The sequence below is a fragment of the Rhinolophus sinicus genome, chromosome 16 (genome assembly GCF_057876585.1).
Source record: "Rhinolophus sinicus isolate RSI-liver-muscle chromosome 16, RSI-T2T, whole genome shotgun sequence".
Classification (NCBI taxonomy): domain Eukaryota; kingdom Metazoa; phylum Chordata; class Mammalia; order Chiroptera; family Rhinolophidae; genus Rhinolophus; species Rhinolophus sinicus.
In genome coordinates, this window is record NC_142516.1 from 42,606,250 (window position 1) to 42,622,711 (window position 16,462).

Sequence of the window (16,462 nt, forward strand, 5' to 3'; positions counted from 1 at the left end):
ATATCCTTTAATATTTTTATAAAAATCATAGAAATAAATACCCAATCAACATTAAATTTCCCCAAAGTATCCCTAACGACATTGCATTTGGTTGTTATACCTCCTGATAGTCTTTTCCTCCAGACTTTTGGATTTTTAAAGGAGATGTATGTAAGCAGGTTACATGGAGAACAAAGTATGGGAATATAGTCAATAATATTGTAATAGCTATGTATGGTGCCAGATTTACTGGGGGGATCATTTCGTAAATTATATAAATGTCTAACCACTCTGTTGTATAACTGAAACTAATATAAAGTAATATTGAATGTCAACTGCAATTGAAAAGAAAAAGAACAGGTATTCCAAATAATATTTTGTTAAATAAAAATTAAAAATAAAATTTACGAAAACAAAAATTGTGTTTAGAAAGTTTGTCAGAAATTTTTGCGGGAGTAGTATGGTGCTCTGAATGTACTGGGTCCTAAGCAGCCATTGGTTTGTTTTCATTTGACATAAATATTCAAAACTCACTTGCATGATTTTTACTAAAGATTTTTACTTTCTAATCTTACTTTCTATTTAAAAGCATAAAATGAAACTATTTTACCTGTACTGGGAGGTCTGAAATAAACATTGGACAAACTAGTATCTCTAACTGCCAATATGCAGGGATATCTACACAAAACCTGAATTCAGTTTTTACATCGTTTAATTTATGTGTACACACACACACACACACACACACACACTTGATAAAATCATAGGTAGAATGTAATATTAATTTTTGATCAAACTCTGACAAATAAGAATTTTGTTTCCTCAAGTTTAAAAGATGAAAGATTGCTTTTTCTTCATTTAACTGCAAGCCTTCAGTCCCTGGTTTAAAAGATTAAATTTATAATTCAGAATGTTCTTGTTTTTAGATGATGGAACATTTGTGAATTGTTGCCATACATTCATTTTTTTACTGAGCTCCTGCTCAGCTAGGTCAGCCAATAGCTTACTAGTATCTGTGAGTGTCATGCGGGGCGGCCTGCAGGGTCGCAACTCTCGCTCCCCACATAAGAAAGCAGGACATGGTGAGGCCAAAAGGGAACACCCACAGAGGCATAGACAGGGGAGTCTTACCACTATATTCTTGCTGGCGGCTGGGTTGGAGACACAGGAAGCAGGAGCCACACTGTTCGCAACCCTCACTGCTCCGCTTGCAGGCTCAGCCACCATCTTCTTGCCAGCCCCCCATTTTTCTGCTAGCGTAGCCACGGCAGTTATATTAGTGGCCAATGGCTCACTGGTTACAGCTGATGGCCAACTAGCCACAGCTGATGGCCATCCAATCACAGTTGATGGCCATTCACCACCGGAGCCAGCACCCCTCTACGTGAGGCTGAGAGCCTGGAAACTGCACTTCTGGATCTGTCCCCACAGTGAGGTTTACATGTTTATCTCTTCATTCCCTCAAGGTCAGTGAGTGCTGGGTTTGCACTGGAGAGAAATGACAGGGACACAGATGTGTGTCTGTGTACGTGAGAGACTCTGTGTCCAGGTCAGCAGGAAGGATTGACTGGGAAGCCATTAGAGTCATGTGATTTTCTTGAGAAGAGCAGGGGCCTCTGGCACCCTCATGATTCTTCAGGGAAAAATCTTTATCTCTTCCTTTCCTTACCTCCTCCATAAACCTTCCCCTTGATAGCAGATGCTCTCAGAGTACAGCTAATTACTGCTTAATAAGCTACCATACAGTAAGAATTCAGGGAGTAAAGGAAATTCAGGGAATTCAGGAAATAAAGGAGAGAAAGAGGTCAAATTTCCTGAGAGCTTACATTCAAGGTAGTCTCAGAAAATCTTTTCTTAGCGTCATTATTAAAGATCCCAAATATTTCATGTTACAAGACCTCTGCATTTATCCTAGAAAGGACTGTCATTTTTATTATTTAGTTCCAACTCTATTTACCATTTGGAAACAAATAGTGTATTGGAAACAAGGATGCTGGTTCCTGGAACTTCACTCATCATAGGACACCCATTAAGAGGCCCCAGGGGACATCTCCAAAGTCACTAGGATCTGTTAGCATCTCTTACAATGTCTTCTTCCCAATTTATGTGGCCATGGCAATAGGCTATAGTAATAAAGATGACTACAAATAGGAAAGTAAGAGTTTGTTTTTATTAATACCTGGATTTAAACGGCCGTGTTTGCGTCCTTGTAGTAAGTAGTAAGCTTATGTATATTTGAGTTTGTGTATCTGTAGATATATATGATTTGGTATTATTAATGATAGCAGTCTTACTACATTATGGGACTACAAAAGGAGATTTTACCATTTACCATTTTAATTGCAGTTAAAAGAAACTTTTTGTAAAGCCCAAGGAAAAGAAAAGATTGTCTGCTTTAATAGAATTTCAAAATACTTCTTTCCATAGAGATATTACAGCCTAATGTTATATTATTAGTTTTTTCTGACCAAAGCACCAATTATATAGTTCGGTATGTCACTGATTTGATTTTCAGTATTGGACAATCTTTTTACATGCCTGTTTAAAGAAAGAAATGTTTGTGTTTGGAACACGTTCGGGGTACTGCTTCTGAAGCCTCTAACTGTATTTGATAACATGTTAACATGGTCATTTTGCTGTCAGCAATAGTTGAACACTCTTATGCAAACACATGCCTGTCTTTAGTTCAAAAAGGTACTGAAAACCAGTTAGCACAAGAGCTCTTGGCTCATTTCTATGTCCATGTAAATTTGTTTCCCATACCTCCAATCTTGGCGTTGAAAGCAATTCCGACTGTGCAGTGAGAGTTGTTTGCTGCGGCTGCCACTTCTCCAGCACAGCGGGTCCCATGCCTGCAGGGAGAACACACACACTTTCTAAAGTAAGACACTCCATTCACACAAACTCAACACATCATTGCCACCACTCAGACTTCAAAGTGGTGAAGAATGTATCAAGCTGAGGGTTTTTCCTACCGAAGTAACACTTAGTCTGTCCACTTTTTAGCATTTAATTATATTGTTTTGGATTATATTCTCGATACATTTATTTTTGATATCTTGCTTTCCCAACTGGAAAATCTCCTTGAAGGCTAAAATCGAATTGAATGCCTCTCTGTATTCTCTAAACCACCACTGTCCAATATGATAACCACCAACCATATATGACTATTGGGTACTTGAAATGTGGCTAGTGTAACTTCATCTTAATTTTTAATTTAATGCACTTTAAACTAAATTCAAAAACTAGTACTCAATTCAATTATTAGAAAATTTTTGAATGTCAGTATGAGACTCTACTTCTAAACTGTAAATTTAAATATAGATCAAGTATCTCCAATGGAAATTTATCATCTAAAATGGGATTGCTGTTAAGTTACACACTGGATTTCAAAGATTTTTATATGGAAAAAAACATGAAATATCCCATTAATAATTGTTTTATATCAATGACGTGTTGAAATATCTTATTGAATAAAATATATTATGAAAAGTTATTTCCACTTTTTACTGCTTTTTTAAAATGTAGGGCTAACAAGAAAAAAAAACAACACAACTTTTTTGTTTCTGAAAGATATTCCCTGTTATTTCTCGTTACAATAACTTTGTTCCCTGGTCAGAAAAATGTTGTAGATGAAGATTGAAAAGAACTTTCAAGTGTGACAGACACTCTGCCTAGAAATGGTGGTCTAAACCAGTGTGCTGAAAATCATTCTAAGGTTTGGCTGAGCCCACAGAAAGAATGCTAAGATGGATGACTAATGTCTGCCCTGCCTGCAGAAGAGGGGTGTGACAACCATTATGGTGTATTTGTCATTGCCACTGAAGTCCAACGCCCACCTCCCTTCCCTCATTTTTAGAGATGAGGGCACTTAAGGAGGCACTGATTTGTAAAGAGATCTGTTGAAAGCAGCAAAAGAGTGACTAAAACTCAGGCCCCCCAAGTTCCATTGTAGTGTTTTTTATTTTACAGCACAGGTGCATCAGACCAAACTCATCATGAGATATGACCACTCTCTGTGCAACTATAAACAAGTTACTGCGTACAACTGATAGGTTTACAACTTTACACAAAAGAGGTATTTTATTCTTTTTCCACTTAGTAATGGCATGCATATATTTCTATGTAAATATTAATCTATATATAATTTGAATGGTTGGTATTATACTACATAATCTTTCAAAATGGTATATATGTATCTATATATGTATTTACCCAGTTTTTCGTTAATATTGACAAGGCTATGAAGAACAGTCTTGGGTATATATATAATTTTATGCCTTGGGACAAATCCCTAGAAGTGGAATTACTGAATCAAAAACTACTGAGAATATATTGTCAAACTGTTAACAGTAGATAAAAGTAATATAACCAAACACCATAAAAACTGCAAAATTAATATTACTACAAAACATCAAATTTTTGTGCATGACAAAAAAAAGAAAGACCATAAACCAAGCTGAATGACAACAGGAAGAATAGAGAAAAAGCTGAACAAACCCCTGTGTATATAATCCTTGTATGAGTTTTTCAATCTTTTTCATTTTTGCCAATCTGACATGAAAAATGTTATCTCATTGTTGCTTCCCTTTTAATTCCCTCTGATTATGTCCATCTTTTGAAATATTTATTAGCTATTTCTATTTCTTGCTTGTGAATAATCTTTTCATGTTATCGCCTTTCCATCATATCTGTTACATATACTCGTACATTTCCAAATTTGTTATTTGGAACATAACTATCTTATGGCAATTTTAGATTGTCATACACAGTACTTAATTTTGATGTACTCATAATTATCTTGCCCTTCTGATATCTGGCTGTGCCACTTTAATCACCAGAAAAACAACACATTTTTAAAAGGGAAAACATTTGTGAGCCCAAAGCTAAACTACTAATTTTCCCCATAAATCTATTTATGATTCTTCATTACGTTCTTATTGCATATTACTTCATGGTATGAGTTATTTTTACTCAAATGTCAAATTCCTTTTGCGAGTCTATTCTTCTTATACTTTATTGTATCTATTTTAATTAATTCAAGTGCTACTGGACCATATGGACTTGTTTTTAATTCTGCTCTAGTTTATTCTTTGGCCTATAGATTATTTAGAAGTATGATTTAAAAATTTCAAATGTATTTGGGTGTTTAATTCTGTTTTTGATATTAATCACTGATCTGATTACTTTGTGATAAAATATAATTTTTATGAAGCAACTGTTTGAATTTTGTGATTCAAACAATGGCTAAGTATGTGGTCAATTTTTATAAATGTTACATGTGCTTGAAAGGATGTATTTTCTCCAGTTGTTCTTTGTAAATCCATTATATCAAGCTTATTCACTATATTGTGGAATTGTTAATGTTGGATTTGCTAATGTTCTGTGCAGTTCTATGAACTTTTGTTTTACTTAGAATAGGATTATTATATCTATCTAGTGAAACAAACCATTTATGAATATATAGTAACACTGGATCTAAGATAAAAATATCTGGTTAATATTTAAGTTATTTACCTGTTTGCTCCTTTTATGTTCAAACATTATGTGTTCATATTAGTTATATCTCTTATAAATAGAATGTATTGTTTTTTTTCAAGCTAGGTTAACCATCTTTTTCTTTAACTTGATTGTCCATGTACAGTAACTGTATCTATTAATATATTCATGTTCATTTCTGTGTATTTTCCAATTTACCAGCTTGAATGCTATACATTCTATTATTTAGTAGTTATCCTAGCTATTTGATCATAGGTACCTAATATCACAAAGCCTAGAGTCATCAAATGTTCAACCTTTTTCAAACAATTCTGACTTTAGAATGTTTCAACTCTGATTACCCACATCTTAACACATGAGTTCCCCACGATTATTGTTACTCATTGGATTTTTTAACACTAGAAATTACCCATTACTGTTACTACTTTGAACAATCAATGTTATTTCTTTTTGTAGCTCTTACTTCCTTATGGAATCATCGATTTCTTTCTGAAGAACATTCTATAAGTGTACACTTTAGGGAGTATTTTGGTAGCCCAAAGTATTTTAGTAGCCTCAGAAAATTACTTTATTTTACTGTTGTTGTGAAAAATAATTCCTGTGGGTATAGAATTCTAGACTAATAGCACTTCAAAGATTCCACTCCACTGTCTCTGGCTCCCATTGTTTCTGGTGAGAAATCAGCTATCTTGGCAATCTAGTTCTCTCTGAATGTTTTTCAGATCTTTTCTTTGTCTTTTCTATTATGCAGGTTAATTAAGAAGTTGTATATATGAATGAAAAAAAAAAACTGTTTCATGGAATTCCTAAACCTGTAGTTCAATGTTTAAATTTGCAGAATTCTTAGCTAGCACCTTTGAAAACTGCTTTTAGATTATTCTCTAGTTCCTCCCTTCAGAATCCCAATTAAACATACTTGTACATTAGACCTTTCACACTATCTTAATCTTTAATCTTATATTCTGTCTTTCCTATCTTTCTCTCTGTGTACTGCATTCTGTATAATTTGCTCAATTCTGTATTTCACTTATCCTATCTGGGGCCATGAGTACTCTGCTATTTAATCCATTCACTGCATTACTCATTTCAATTATTACATGTTTCATTTTTTTGAAGTTATTTTCACATGTTCCCTGTTAATTCTGATACTCTTTCTTAAAATACTTTTCAATATTCATTTCTTGATACACATGAATTATATCTAATAATATTAAAATGTGTGACTCTAATTCTGCTCTGTTTTTACTGCTAGCTTATTTCACGGTGATATTTTCCCCATGTGGTTGGTGAATTGTCCATTTACGAGGTCATGCTGTTTGGGCTTTTATCTGGGTGAATTCTTTTAGGCTGGTATGGAAAGCTTACTGTTCTAAATAAGATTTAAATTTGTTTCTACCACATATCTAGGTATACACCAACCAGGGCATGTTCAATCAAACTTAAAATTTGGGCCATATAAGTAATATGAATTACAGGTACAAATCCCATGAGTGCAGTGGGTAATACTTAAAGGGTAGCTATTTATTTATCTGCTTGTCCCATCGATTACATAAGTTGAAAAGTCAAATAGGTTCTCTCTGTGTGTAGGTTTTCTATTTTATAGTTAATGTACTGAATATGGTGCATCAGGGATTCTGTTTTATGTAGAAGTATTCTCTCACTCATTGGACCAAGGTCTTAATCTCCTGCCATCCCTGGGCTTTTTAAAATCCAGCTCCAGGCTGACTTGGATTGGTTGCTCACCCTGGCAAATACCTAGTATCTCCGTATTGACCACCTAAGCTTACAGATTTGAGCTTTCTCAGAGAAATACTCTCGGTGTCCCATTAGCTCAACCATCCACTAAAAAGTTCTTTAGTATTTTCACAGGAGTTTTAGACGTACTGAAATAGAAAAGATTTAATTGAATATCTGTTCTACCATATGAGTATCATTAAAAATGGAAGAACTTGGTTCTGTAGTCCTAAATGTAATAAAGTCCTGCACATATCATGTGCTTCATTAATGTACAGTGACTGCTCCTAAGTGAAGAATAGAGTAATTATTTCCTTATAAAAACATTTCTTGCAAAGATTTCTGTACATTGCTCCACATCAGGATGTACCGATCATTTTGGGGAAGCAGGGAAGTTATCACTCTACTGCTGATGCATATATTTTAAATATCAGGTAAATAATATATTGCAGTGTATGGAAATTGGGGGTCCAAATTACTAGCTCAACTACTAATAGCCCCCTCTCTTCAGATGACAATGATCATTAGCCCAAGTAAAGTGCCAGTTATTTTTTTATTTTTATTTTTGTATCTTAGTTAGACTCAGTGTTTTGACATGTACATAAACAAGATGGAATTTCTCCCTTCTTCCAAAGAACAAGGGTGGTCAGAAACAATATTCATGTCAATTAAATAAAAAAGCCACAAAACAGAGAAAAGTCTGTGTTTCAGGAGTATTTTTTCTTCAGAAACAATATAATATACTCATTATATTACGCTCTGACCCACATGCACCTAAATATGAACTTTACTAGCCAATTCCCACATAATGTCCCTTGGAAAATTAGTCACCTGTTAGGCTTTCTTGCATATGTTCACAATTATTACTAAGACACATTTTCTGAGACTTCCAGAAGATAACTCAATTATGTAAATTATAAGGACATATAGACCAATGATTGGATATCATATCCAATAAAGTGGCTGTAGGAATTAAAAATACATCACTTCTCTGATTCTCTTAAAGATACTGTCATTACTACTAAAGCCCCAGTAAGTGTAAGATGTCTTATTACATAATTTTTACTTGAATAAACCATTTTGTCTCTTAAAGAACATCTTCACTAAAAAATCATTTCAGCCTTTGTCATACTACTTTTTCTTATTTGGGGAAGAAATATTTTTCTCATCGGCTCCATTACCTATTCCCAACAATAAATCGTTGTAACTAAAGGTCTTAACTTTTACTTGGACTATGTGATTGAAAAGATGGAAGAATCCGAGAGTTATTATTAAGTCATTTCGTAATACTGAGAACACATATATGTGAAGTGAGTATAGAATATAAATTCGTGGGGTCTACTATATCTTGGTAGGTGGTAAAATACTACCTTCACTCCTTCTTTTGCTTTCTCCCCCAGTCACACTGCTTTGTGCACTTTTTTCTTCAGTATAAGTTAGTGGGGATGGAAATATTAACTTATTTGAAATGTACCATAGATCTGGAAATAAGATGTAAGCTCAGCAGTGAATCTGAGACATCAGGATACATTCGGAAGGTCACCCTTGCAGTTGCCACGGCATTGCTTGAAAATCAAAATTCCACTTGAATGGAATCAAGCAATGGCAACTGGGAGAAAGACGTCTTTCTATTTAATTTCTTTCTTGGAATAAACATCTGCAGCTGTTCATGGATGCACCTATCCCCTCACTGTTTCTATTCCCTTTTGAAATCGAGTGTGCCCATTCTCTTTGGCATATTTTGAATTTGTTTAAATCTAAGCGAACATCTTCCACTTTATCTCAAAATCCTCCTTTAAAAGAGGAAAGTAAGAAATAACGTTTTTGATGTGTTTTCCAGTATATCACTTAGAATTGATGTTTCTGCCTGCTGATGTTATTCTTGATAATATTACAACTTGATATTTGTATCACACTCTCCACTTATCAAAGTATTTTAGCCTCATCTGATTCTCACTTCAACCCTGGGAAGTAAGCAGAAACAGATATTACTTGTCTTATTTTACAAATGAGAAAATTCAGTCAGGCAGATGGTGATTGGAGGGTATAAAATATAGCAGGGCAAAGACTAAATCTGGATCTCCTGGCCTTTTCACTATTCCAGCAAGACTCACGAGGGCCCATGTTCCTAGATCTTTGATTGATTGCCAAGATTTCATGACTTCTTTGCCTGCTACTCTACTTATTTTGTGAGGTAAAGGCAACTTTATTCCTTCATTGCTATTAATGCAGGATATTTGGCAGTATGTTTTATAGAATCTTCATGATAAATTATTCAACTTGAACTAGAAGGAGGAAATGCTGGGAATCTTAAAAACGAAAACTTAAGAAGAATGGAAAATAGCTGAAAATGGATTTTCAACCCTATCTTCAGTGAAAAGCTTACTGAGGCTCAAGAAACATGTTAGGAAAAAAATAAAAAAGGTAAATTAAAATTTTTAAAAAGCGAAAAAGAAATTACACAGTCCATTTTTTGGTGATTAGTTTTTGTGAGACAATTAAGATAATAGCTTCTGAAGTGATTGCAATTATACATGGTCCCTGAGGCTTCAATAATATATATATATATATATATATATATATATATATATATATTTATTTATTTATTTATTATTATTATTATTATACTAGGAAGAAGTTCAGGAAAACTCATTGAAAATAACTGCTCTGGACTTAATGTTTGTAGTCCCCCCAATTCATATATTGAAACCCTAACCCCCTGTGGTGGTATTCAGAGATGGGGTCTTGGGGAGGTAATTACCATATTTTGCCGTGAATAATGCACACTTTAGTGCCCAAATTTTTGAGGGAAAAATAAGGATGCACATTATACATGGGTGCTACTAATTCTGTATCTATATAAATGTTTTTAATTCTTTTATTTATGCTTATGAGTTAAAAGTGTAACTCTAGAAATCAATAACTCTATCCGTATGCAACATAATACCCCAGAATATGATAATCGACTTTGTTGAACTTACAAAGATGAAGAGTTCTTGACCTTCTATGATGTGTTAAATACTGTAAATTTGTTACCAATACATAAAATGTCTTGTACCTTGTATCTGTTCTTGTGTTTTGTAATTATTTGTTACATAAAATTTCTTGTACCACAACATGTTAAAAAATAAATGCTAAAATTCCTTTATAATACAAAAAAACAAGTACCTAAATATAAACAAATGAAAACTTGAATTGAAATGAAAGTTTTTTTTCCTGAAAGTTTGGGCCAAAAACGTGGGTGCACATTATACATGGCAAAATATGGTAGGTCATGAGGGTAGAGCACTCATGATAGGATTAGCGCCCTTAGAAGAGTCATGAGAGAACTTGCTTTCTTTCTCTCTGCCATGTGACAATACAGCAAAGAGGTAGCTATCTACAAGCCAAGAAGAGAGAGGTCACCACAAAATGAAATGTGCTAGTACCTTGATCTTGGACTTCATAGCCCCAGAACTATGAAAAATAAATATGTGTTGTTTAAGCTATCCAGTCTATGGTATTCTGCTGTAGCAGCCCGAACTGACTAAGACAGTAATAAATAAATATACAAAATAATGTAAGCTTACATTCAGTGACCTTTGATAGCCTAATGTTGAAAGAATATTAAGCATGAACTTTAAACTATGACAGTTTTTATACTTAGTAAGAGACATGGTGAATCCTCCTTTTGGATTTCAGGAGTAGATATAATACATTTCAAGAAATTAATAAAAGTTAGCATTTGTCAACTGCTCCAAAGTATGACAGATATGTTGTAGGCAAGTAAAAAAAATGAAAAATATATGTGATAGAATTAACTAGTAACAGGTCACTACTGAGAATTAGCATCAGATATAGCATTAGATAAGTGATGAGTAAGTATTTTAAAAATCAGAATATTTCTTTTGGAGGGCTAAAAGTATTAGTCTGATGCATACGAATGCATGTAAAAGCTGGTGAAATTTTAATGAGGCCTGTTGATTGTATTAATGCCAATTTCTTGGTTTTAGTATTTTAATATAATTACATAAATTGTCACCATTGGGAGAATCTAGGTGAAGGGTATGAGGGACCTGTACTATTTTTGCAACTTTCTGTGAGTTCATCAGTTTGGTTTTTTTTAAGTTTTTAAAATGTCATGGTAGTTCAGAAGAATTTGTACAGTTACTTGTGATACAGTTATATTTATGGCCTAATGAGTTCTATGAAGTTGTAATTAAAAAATGATATTTCACTCAGAACACAATTAACAGCAAAATAAATAAAACGCAAATGATCAATATACTGCTTTAAAAGTTTTTTCTTACCTTTGCCATTTCCCCTCTTCCCTACCCTCTCCAGCCTAGACCTTCGACATCTTTTTTCCTCCTCCTATCCACCCCATCCCAGAAAAATAGCCTATTTATTAACTGAATTCACTGTTAAATATGCTAGCCCATGTCTAAAGGAAAGAAGAAATAGCTTGGTTTAACCAGAAAACCTAGTTGTTTACCTTACTTCTGTTGCTTTCTCAAATAATGTTGCATACATGGAATGACGAAGTACAGTAAAACCTGTGATGGGCACGAGTGTGTGTGTATGTGTGTGTGTGTTTGTGTGTGTGTGTGGTCCTGATCAAACCACCTCCTTATCACCTCTCTTCCTACGTTTATCTCAGGGATCAACAGCAACATCAAGGCAATAAATAAGGTATTCGAGATTCCTGTTGATGAACCATACTAACCATGATGTTGGAACAGGCCCTTTTTCTTGACTCCCTGGCTAATACTCCAGATTTACCCCATCATGCTTTTTTGGCTCATGTTTTGCTTTTAGTGATTAGTTTTCCATGTTATTTGAGCTTGTTTCTGTAAATTCAGTTGCCCATTACTGTCTACAGCCCCTAGTGATTCCATGATGCTATTCCGTCCCCATTGGGTCTATTAAAGGCCCACACCTCTGCTCTTCAAGCTCCCTAACCTCTATCAGAGAGTTCTGTTTAGTCTTTGAAACTTTGATCTACTAGTTTTACCCATGTGGTTGCAGATTTAGGAACAGCCTGATCTCATTTTCCATCACAAATGGAAGACTGAGAAATTGTCTCCCTTACCCCTTGACTATGAATCAGTCATTCCTGCTGATTCATTTCAGGTCTATTGTTAGTGACCTGGGAGTCAAGTGTTTCCTCTTAAAAGCTCACAAATATAGACCTGGAGGATCCAAGTCTTCCCTGGAATTGGAGGATACGACATGAGGCCCATCTTCTCCACTGGACAACTGTCTGCTTTACTGGGATAAGTACTTCCTACAATTCCAGAAAATAGAAATACAACACTCACTTTGTAAGTAAGCAATGAACTCTGTCAGAATTGCTGTTATTTTCTTGAAATTATCAAAGAACCTCCCAAGAAATATTTTAGTTAACAATATTAGTCCCTTTCTCCTTCCCTCTTCCTGTCCCTCCCTCCCACCCTCCTTCCTTTCTCAAGTCTGGTTAATTCACATTCTATGTCCTAAGGATTTTTTTAAGCAACGGGCATACAAAGTTGAAAAATCGAAGGCTGTGATGCTCGCAACTCTGGTGGAGAAGATTCTAAGTAAAGGATTAACAAAACATTTTCCTCATTTGTGGAAAAGTTACTTTGGTTTAACTTTCTAGCTCTGTTCCCCTTGATATCTGATAAAGTTGAAATGTCAGCTACTAAGCAACATTGCTTATGGCAAAAGTGAAACCTGGTTGGTATGTTGCCATGAACTGGGAGTCTGTGGCCAGGATTTATAAACACATGATGAGAAGTCTTGGTTTTGGACTTCTGAGAGTAGACACTGGAAGTTGAGTGTACCCTTCCTTGTATGGCCCTGAAAGCTATATTCATAGGCTATTATTGCAAGAAATATTGTTCCTAAGAGTATGGGGCTTCTAAGACAAAATGACTCACACCTACCTACTAGCTCACTCTTGCACAGCTGACATTTCACTTGGGTGTGGGGGGGGGAGGACAGGGGAAGAGCAGAAAATAGTCCTGGGACTGGTGAGCACTCTTGCTGAAGACATATAGTGGATGTTTCTCCACTGGTACATTATAGTTCTACCTTCTAGTTATACTTATGGCCTACAAGTTTGACTGACCAATTGAACCTAAGATCACTGAGAGGGGTATTCTAATATTTATGCAAATAATTACCAAGTATTGAGGTACATGTTAATCAAGGTTTATGTACAAAAGTTATAAGAATTTCTGCTCCAAGAGTTCTGGCTTAAGGTTGGTGTCTGCGAAATTGCTTGGTATGCAATCTAAAGAACCTACTCCTCACACTTGAACTGGTTTTCCTGTAATTTCACATCATCATAATTAAAAGAAAATTTCATCATTAGAACTCACTAAAGCATGAAATATGAAGTATATACTCAGTGTATATGCCAAGAGACCAGAAAAAGATCTATAAAGATAATTAAAGAAATAATGACCTGTATCAAATTATAATTTTGATTTTTTTGTGGTCTATTTCTTTTTATACATATTTCTCTTCTCCAAACATATACTGAAAACCAACTCATATAAATAATTCTAAAGTAGCAAAAACAAGAGAATGGGATGCTAGACAATATTTCAACTTTATGTGTACTTCTGTATTTATGACTACTATTATTACAATGACCTAATTAACTCTATGTAATGAGACTAATTCCATGTCCTGGCCCATAATTAATGAACTTTTGTGAATCATTCATTCAGTAAATGTTTGTTGAGTACCTACCACATGCTGAGGAATGTATTAGTCACTAAAGAGTCAATAGTGAGAAAACTAAATATAATATGATATAGTAGTTTCAATAAACTCCATTGGCCTGGAAATCCTGAATAATAGGCAATAGTTTGCAAGCCCATGTTCATTTACCAGTAATCTATTTAATGGTTCTGCTCCTACTGGCTTTTGTGAAAACATTCAGGTAAAGATACCATTCAATACTATACGCTGTAAAATACGATAAAAATATCTGTCGCTTTGCTCAAAATCCACTTAATGATTGACTGATAGAGAAAGGTGATTATTTTAAATTTCTGACTTCACTTTGTTTAGGACTGCTTCCAGCTCATCAACGAACTGTCAAAACACTTCTGAAGATATGAGTCAGGACCTAAAATAGGTGAATTTTACATAATCTTATTTGTCTAAAAACACAGGTAAATTGTTGTCATAAAATTTGGATTCATAAAATTGTTGTCATAAAATTCGGTGTCCCTTCTGCAATACTCAGATTTTGGGGTCTGAGAAGGTGGGTGGCGCTTGGTCCCAGGGTCCTTTCGTACCCACGAGCAAGAAGTCTTAAAGTAAAGCAGCTCAAACACCTTATATTCATTAAGCTATCATTGTTTTAGCTTAGCTACACCAAGCTACTGCTAGGTGTTTATTGATAGCCATTCCTGGTTCTCCTTTCAGAGGTCATCGGGGCCATTTTCTCACACACTGGAAGGTTCTCAACATTAAGGAATTATGAAACCAACAATTAAGGAATGCTCTTTCCAAAACATATAATTTATCATAATCCCTAATTATCCATTCAACATTTTAGCATATACATCATAGTTCATTTAGAAATAACATGAGATGTGTTTTTATTATGATGGTATTTGCATGAGTTTATGAGCCGGGGTTGGCAAACATTATCTGTAATTGGCTAAATAGTAAATATTTTAAGCTTTACAGAGCCACGTGCAGTCTCTATCACGTATTTCCCCTCCCCTTTTTTAACGCTTTGAAAACATAAAAACCATTCTTAGCTAGAGATCTGGGCAGATTTGGGCAGATTTGACCTCCAGTCTGTAGTTCGCCAACCTGAGGTTTCTAAGCATGAAAGGTAAAAACAGTCATAGCCACTTGTGTCTTCTCAGGAACCAAAACCCACATGCTTCTACCTTTTCTACTTCCACTTGCCATGATTTAATATTGATAACTGAATGCTCTTTTACGGAAATGAATCCACTCAACAAATATAATGTATCAAAATATCCACTGACTAATAATTTCCATTTGAAAGAATGCTTAATACAATTTGCAGTTTAGAGATCAAATCAATGTAGGTGGTAAGGATCACTTATTTATTATTTGCAACGTAGGTTCTCGTATTTAATTTAATTTGATCTGCCTAATTAGCTTGCAATACATGTACTTTTATCTCCATTTTATAGGTAAGGAAACTGAGATTCTTCTGCATTAAGTGACTTCACCAAGGTAATGCAGCCAGTTTACTGCAAAAGAACGCCTAACACCAAGTGCTAATGTTTGTACAACAGTAAGTGCACAATACATTATGGAAGAAGCTGCATACATCCAGGCACACAGATACTTAGCAGGGCCAGAACAAAGTAATGACGACTTGAGACCTTGCCTGAGAGACATGCTCAGAAGTTGCACCTTTGAAGCTACTTGGATCACTGCCCACAGGTTCTTTTTAACAGGGTACCATAATTATTAGGCTTCCTAACTAAGCAAGTAAAAAAGATATGCACAAATGATTCTATCCCTAATGAAATTATTGCTGACTCAAGCATCCCTGCCCTTTTCAGTGCCACAACTTTATGTCTCTGTGTAAACATAAAATGCAAACAAACAATACAAGGCAAATCAAGCAAATCAGTTGCCTAATGAACTTTCAAAAGACACAGGTTTTTATACAATCAATGAAAATAATATCAGAATAGCTCCCTTCACACTAAAAGCCATAGTTGAAAGAGGACCCAAAACAGAGAGATTTAGTAAAAATGGAACAAGGCTGGCGACGTGACAGTGGCTTTAAATGAGAATGATTTGTCAATAAAATGATTCCAAATGGCCCTTGGAAAAACCGATAAAGATTTTTACAAACTGAATCCTTTTATGACTATACTAAAATTCAAATTTCGTAATATTATAGAAAAACTATAACTTTAAACATGATTCATTTTTGTTTGATGTAAGAATGGCTTTAGCTGCGTGTTCTGCTAGATAATAAACTACATGTATTTTCATCATTTTAGTTTTATTGTTTAAAATAAAACACCATTTGCATCGTTCATTACAAGACTAAACACAATTTAAGTGGATTCCTTTTTAATGTTTTCTCGCACCAATACCCACTTAACCCAATAATGAGTCCCTCCTGTAGTGCTTCTCCAGACCAGTAAGGTTGTGGATTAAGAGAATAAGGAACTTGCTTTCCTCTCTTGAGAAAGCAGAAGCAGTCACAGAGGTCACTGCCATGTCAGCAATTGGCTTGCTACCTTGACCTTCAATGTATATTCTATGC

At 34.7% G+C, this 16,462-nt stretch overlaps 1 protein-coding gene across 3 annotated transcripts in view; it reads right to left on the minus strand.

Moving 5' to 3' along the window:
- PCSK5 (proprotein convertase subtilisin/kexin type 5) overlaps positions 1 to 16,462 on the minus strand; it is a 405,323-nt gene that overhangs the window by 248,728 nt on the left and 140,133 nt on the right. For all 3 annotated transcript variants that reach the window (XM_074330572.2, XM_019736691.3, XM_019736690.3), the window contains exon 6: positions 2,743 to 2,831. In XM_074330572.2, coding sequence (XP_074186673.2) covers positions 2,743 to 2,831 — 89 coding nt within the window. The remainder of the gene's footprint in view (positions 1 to 2,742; positions 2,832 to 16,462) is intronic.